This window comes from Gavialis gangeticus, unplaced genomic scaffold (assembly GCF_001723915.1).
Source record: "Gavialis gangeticus isolate Ggan-Ray unplaced genomic scaffold, GavGan_comp1, whole genome shotgun sequence".
Classification (NCBI taxonomy): Eukaryota; Metazoa; Chordata; order Crocodylia; family Gavialidae; genus Gavialis; species Gavialis gangeticus.
Window position 1 is genome coordinate 38825917 of NW_017729032.1, and position 6902 is coordinate 38832818.

General features: G+C 40.9%; 1 protein-coding gene across 8 annotated transcripts in view; it reads left to right on the plus strand.

Moving 5' to 3' along the window:
- ZMYM2 (zinc finger MYM-type containing 2) overlaps window positions 1-6902 on the plus strand; it is a 123626-nt gene that overhangs the window by 104599 nt on the left and 12125 nt on the right. For all 8 annotated transcript variants that reach the window (XM_019524293.1, XM_019524295.1, XM_019524292.1 and 5 more), the window contains one exon: window positions 6512-6626. In XM_019524293.1, the coding sequence (XP_019379838.1) occupies window positions 6512-6626 (115 nt within the window). The remainder of the gene's footprint in view (window positions 1-6511; window positions 6627-6902) is intronic.

A 6902-nucleotide genomic window follows, 5' to 3' on the forward strand; every position in this document is an offset into this window, starting at 1 on the left:
CCTGTTTCCCTTTTCCCCCCCCCCCCCCCCCCTTACATACCTCACCTCATCCTCTGACACCTCAGTTTACATTTTCACTGACTGGCTTTCATGCCTGCATTGCATGTCAGCCTCTGGCTGCTTTACTATTCCTTCCATCCAGGAAGAGAACACACCAACTGCAGATGCTTCCTCAGCAAGATGAAGGGTTTTTAAACCCAAAAGTTTGCTAAGAGATATTTCTCCAACTATTCAGTTGGTCTACTAAAGGTTATCAGAGGTACCCTCAATTGGTCTGTGCTGGGGCCAGGACCCAAAGAGGGGGTGGTCAAAGGGCCAGGGGCCCGCTGCAAGGAATGCCCAGAGCAAGAGGCTTGGGATTCCGACTGGCCTGAAGGTGGGGCCAGGGCCTAAGGGAATGTCAGAGGTCCCAGAGAGGGGACCACAGCTGGAGGGGGTGAAGGATGCAATGTGCAAGGCCTGGTCCACAGTGTTGGGGAGGTATGGAGCTGCAGAATGGATGTCACCCCAAGACACTTAAATGGGCAGCCTCTCGCCTGGGAAATAGCTGAATCAGTTTTCCATCAAGGCATGGTAGGAAAAGGGGCAGGCAGCTGGCCTAGAAACAAGTGGGTGGGTGGAGATCTAACTGGCACCTGGCACCCTGTTTAAAGGCTACCATCCCTGCTGGTTTCATCCTGCTCTGCACACACACAGACACACAGACATCTCCCCCCCATGAGTTTTGTTTTAAACAGATTGAGGTGCAGTTTCACAGAGACCCATGCACCTATCTCCTTGAAACCTGGCAGGCTTCATGGCCTCGGAAGGGACTGCCATCCCTGCAATTTTTATCTGAATCAGGCAAGAAATGTCAATGTTATAGGCATTTTAGTGATTCTCCATTATAGCCTACAGTTGAATCACCGAAACGGATTTGGCTGAATCGAAACAGGACAGTGATCAGAAACACCAAAATGAATCACTGTCCCTCCGAAACAGCCGAAACTGAAACGAAACAGACATTTCGCATAGCCCTAGCCTAGCATCTACCGATGCATCTCAAGCAAGACCCAGGGAGTCATCCTCCCACTTTACTCAGCTTTGGTGAGGCAACACCTGGAATAGTGTATCCAATTCTGAGTTCCCCAATTCAGAAAGGATGTGGAGAACTGTGAGAGGGTCCAGAGGAGAGCCACACACATAATTAGAGGACAAGAGAGCAAGCCTGAGTATAAGCTAAGAGCCATGGGACTCTTCAGCCTGGAAAAACATAGGCTCAGGAGTTTCTTGCTGGCAGCCGATAAGTACATAAAGGATTTGCATCAGGAACTGAGAGAACATCTGTTCACCAGGGCATCCCAAGGGAAGACAAGGGCCAATGGTCACAAACTCCTGGAAAACCATTTTAGGCTAGACATAAGGAAAAAGTTCTTTGCTGTCAAAGTCCCCAGGACCTGGATTAGACTCCTCCCAGAGGTGGTGCAAGCACCTACTTTGGATACTTTCAAGAAACATTTGGATGTCTATCCTACTGTGATCATTTGACCCCAGCTGACTTCCTACCCCTTGGGCAGGGCACTGGACCAGATGATCTTGCAAGGTCCCTTCTAGCCCTGATGTCTATGAAATCTATGATCTGGTTTTGATGGTTCTCTTCAAAATGCTACAATTTGTGTTGCATGAATTGTTTGTTTTCCATCCAAGCTCTCCTCCAGGATGTTGATGTTGTCTGATGAAAACTGAACAAAATGACTGGGAACAAGATTCTTTTGGATAACAACTTCATTTTCCCAAAATTCCTTTAAGTTTTTCTCAGCAATTGTGGTTTTAATGCCACAAACTGTGTCATACAGTATGTTGCATCCAGCAGCATGGAAAATTTGTACCAGCTTCTTAGATCTAGTTGCATGATGCATCAGTATGCCTAACTCAACATCTTTTGGCATTAGGTTTTTGCCTACTGATTGCAGGTAAACCAAATCCTGACATATATTCAGTACATCTCTGTATAGATTCTTATCTTGCACATGACTTTCAACATCTATGTCATCATTGTCATCTTCCAAAAGCAGATCAGTATGTAGAGTCTATCAGGAACACATTTTTGGGCTTGCTCTTCATTCAGGTTTCTGTATCCCTTCGTGCTGGCTATAACTTTCAAATCTGCTTTGTTCTCACGAGCAGCGTAGTACAAGTTTCAAACTCTTTTTTGAACTGCAGCTTCCTCATCATTTATATGAGAAATTACAACTACTTGTATGGCTGTACTAGTTATCACAGTTCAAAACATGAGGAGTGTATTTCTTTAGCATTTCTTCCATGCTGAAACTGAGTGGCTGTCTTGTAGTAAGTCTGAACATTTTTGCATCATTAGCTTCAGTGTGGTCAGAGGACATACACCACCTTCATCTTCTACTAAATTGCAATATCTTTCCAGTATATTTTTCAGAATGTATACATTTTTCTGTGCAAAACCAGCATCTAGGTCATCAGTTACTTGATGCCATGCTTTTGCTTCAAGAGAGAAGAATATTTTATTTTGCAATGTCCTTTTGCGAGTGGGAACAAGAGACTTGTTGCTTCCATTGTTCCTTCCGCCTGCATTCAGGATAATAGCATGCCTCACCAGCTGTTAGATCTTTGACACCAATTCACAATGCAACGCTTTTATTTTTACCTGCCAGCTTGTGTATTGCGTTGGATGTTTCAAATGACAACACTTGGCTTAGTCTCTTACTAGAATGTTTCTGGCAGAATATGCACATCCTCCAGTGAACTGCTGAAATAGATGATCTGCTCAATGTCCTAGTGCTTTCTGCACTTTATGTTGTTGGTAGGGTTTTCCTTTCATCTTCTACCTTGTGTGACTTTCTTAAGTTTCGATATGACTTTTGTATGTAAAAGAACTGTAACAAGAACAGTGGCAAATGAGGCTTTTGGAATGTTGCAGCACAGGATCAACATAACGTGATGCTCTGTCAACAATATTGCCATAAGTGTCAAAGTCAGCAAGTGTCCTGTGTTGAATGAGTGCTTCGTGCATTCACACAATTCTGGCAAATGTACTTCAGCTAATTGTTGACTGCAAGCCTACTTCAAGACATACAATGCATCTTGTAGATTCCAAGTTTTATCTCCTGTGTTTTGCTCTCCTCCATTGTAACTTTTGCTTAAGGGCAGTAAGGGCAAGTCTCTTATCAACAGTCTCCATCAGAGGTTTTCATGTTGAAGTAATCTGAAACAGAACAGAGTTGATGTAGCAGTTTTGCAAACCTTTGACTATCTAATGGTGAACAAAACTGTAAATTTGCGGCAGCTGTCTTGAAATTCAATATGGCTACCACAATGGAAATGTTATAATTGATCTCCTTGGTTCCTACAATGCTGGTTTCATCATTGGAATTAATTTTCTAGTGGGGGCTGAAAGATTGGGGCGTGAAATATGAATTCATGGGAACCATCTTGGATTCCAGTACAGTGGCTACTTGCACTACTTGCCAGATTGGCAACGTGACTTTTCTCACACAGGTAGACCTTCTCTATTTGAAACACACCGCTGCCACTTATAGCAGTGAGTTGCCTACAGGGTGACACCTTCACCCTTCTTTTTTACCCTACTATTCTGGAGATTAGCAGGAATCAAAAAGATGATAATGAGCCATACAGTCAATTGAATGTTCAGCTGTGCCTGAATAGAAATGTGCCTGTCCCTGCTGGGCATTTTGTTTTAAACTTTCAGTAAAGTATGAATCAAGGTGGAGCAGTACAACTGCAACCACAACCCTGACACCTCCACCCTGATCTGCTCCTGTATCAATTGGATGCAGTGGGAGTTCAGATAAAGCAGCAAAGTTTTATTTTACAGATTAGTTGTTAAAATGTTGGCTAGTACAAACAGGGATCTGGGTTTTCTGGTTGCGGCAGAAAAATGGAGACTTTCTCCTTTAAAGGAGAAAAACACAGATTATTTGCTTTAAAAGGGGGAAAAAAACTGGGAAACTACAGACTTCCCCTTGCAGGCTGGCAGAGTTTCAGCCTGCAAGGGGCTGCTTTGGACTGTGCGGAGTGGAACTCAGGGGGCAAGGGGCGCCATATGCATGTGTGTGCGCACACACATGCATGTGCCAGCCAGTGTGGTGGAGAACAGTTCCTGCTGCTCCCTTCAGGTAAGTCTGTGGAGACTGGTGAGCGGGGGGCAGGGGAATGCACAGGAAACATGTTGGGGGTGACACGTCCCCCTAGACTTCTGCACCCACAGCAGGGCTTGGGGTGCAAGGCTTCAGCATCCAGCTCCAGGCAGGAGCCACCTCTGCAGCCCAGCAGGCGGGACCCAGAGCAAGATGGAGTGCTGTGCCACCATGGCCACCAAGGTGAGGTATCCCTTGTCCGTCTGGCAGCAGGTGGGGAGGCATAACTCTATGTTGGATGCCACCCACTGGGCTGTGGAGGTGGCTCCTGCCTGAAGGTAATCTGGCCAAGCTGCAGTCCTGTGCCCTGCTGTGGGCACAGGAATCTGGGAGGAGCTCTGATTTTCCATGATAAAAAACCAAAATCAAACACCAAATATATATACATATTTAGAATTTATTTTATTATAATGATTGAGATACTAGTAGTCTTCCAAATTGCTTTAAAAATGTAAATATATCAATAAAACATTGTGCTCAGTTGATACCTATATATATCGTGGCGTTTCACTTTAGTCACAGAAAAACATGGATTTGGGGGGGTTTAATTGGAGAATTTGGGATTTTTAAACAGAGAAAACCAAGATCCCTTTTAAAGCAATAAAATCATTTAGCTATATATATGCAAATACAATAATGAAGAACAACTGTCAGGAAATGTTTTAAAGGCTAAATTGAGCAATCTGTTTATTAAGGAAAATGACCATCTTACTCTTAAGTGCTCTCTTTCAGATCAAACAAACAATATTACAATTAAAGAAAGCTGAAAAATTATCAAGGCAGTCAAAGACATTAGTGAATTGAGAGCGCTATTAAGGTTTTACTCAGTTTTAGGGGAAATTATCATGGCTCTAAATCTGATTAGCATAATTTTACTACTTTAATGTAGGAACCTGTTCGGGTACTCTCCAAAGGATTGTTGAGGAAGATTTTGAGAGGTCAAGTGGTGGAGGAAAGGGGCAAAGAATACTTCTCCCTACTTTTGTCATGCCATACCAGTAGGATTACCACAGTTGTTAAAATGACATAATTGTGTAAAATCAACATTTTCCTCTGTAATATTCAGGTTTCAGCATAGCAGGAGATTCTTGGAAACAGATATTTATTTGGTTTCTAATGTATTTTGAAAGAAAAACAAGAAAATATATATTTTAAAGTAATTTATGGGGAAAATCATAAGTGTATTCTTCAAGGGAGAACCAAAACTATAATAAAGAAAATGAACTGGGAAAACTAGCATGGGTGTCAGTCCTTTGGGATTTCTTGTTCAGATTAATTGCATTTTTGGGTATAAAACCACATTATAAAGCTAGCATTGCTGCAATGAACAAATTTCTTAGAATAGTTTTCAAGAAAACTTTTTCAAAATGCGTCCATTGAAAATCATTTTTTTTATCAGTAAATTGTGGATTAAAGGCTTAAGTCTCACTGAGAAGTGTATTAATTCATTTTTCTTTACTATATATCTAAGTGCAAAGATAAGGTAGTCAAGATATGTTGAACTGCTGCTTAACCCAAATGAGTGCTGTGTTTAATGTTATTTCAAGGATGTGTACAAAAATAGATGCCATTTCCAGAAGTGAGCCCATGTTTTTCTGTCTATCACTTTTATTGTATTCACTAGCAACAGGCTTGTTCTCACTAAGATAATATTGAAGTGGAAGTTTTAAGAAGCCAATACTCCATTTCTTAGAAATGTCTCCAGAGAGGGTAATACTAGTAAAGTCCTCAGAATTAATTCTTGGTAAAAGTTCAAAAGAGCAACCACTTCTGTCTGTAAGGTCAAGAGGGTTAAGATAATCAGACATTAGACTGTAGAATATGTGGTGCCTTGCACAGTCTACACTTTTCCTGTAGTGCTGCATATCCTTACCATTTTAAATATTTCTTTCTCTGCTCTTTAAGCAAAAGGTGATTCTATAATGTATCATATCTGTCAATTTGACATGGCATGGCTTTGCCATATTAAATATTTTTCCAGTTGAAGATCTAACTGGAAACAAAAAAGTAATATTGGTGTCTTTGCTAAATAGTTCAGTAATTTTCTAAATCTAAACTCCAATGTCCAATTAATTGATGTAAACCATAGATTTCTAATTGATCTTTTTTCTAATAAATTCTGCTTTATACAGTGTGTATGATGTCATGCGAGTTTAAACGTAGTGTATATTAGCTGGTTGTTGCTTTGGTCATTGGAATATTCAGTTGTTGCTTTGGTGATTGGGATATTGTGTTTACATAGTGCTGCATATATTTTTAAAGAAAAAATGCAAACTTACATGCAAGTACCGTTAATTTTTCCAGTAAATTAACTTTTTTTGCTGTCTCTCTCTTGTTTCTAGTATTTGTGTGGAAGCAGTCGCAAAGACAACATATTTATTGATCCAAGCTACCAGACATTTGAACAGGAATTAAATAAAATCCTTAGAAGTTGGCAACCAAGCATACTTCCAGATGGTATTTTTCTTTCTTGTCATGTATATTCATCTTCTTTACAGTGCTGTGCTCTTCAGCTTATGTGCATGTGCGCACACGCGCACACGTTTCAGAAAGTAAAGTCAATTTTGAAATAAAACCATTCTGTGTGCAATGAGTGAAAAACAATACTGCAGTGAGGAACACTGATGATACTATCAAATGCACTCATCACTTACGACTAGAGGAGTGATGTGGTCCAGTAAATGATTGTTGTGCACTAAAATGGTTTTATTTCAAAATGGCCATTACTCTGTC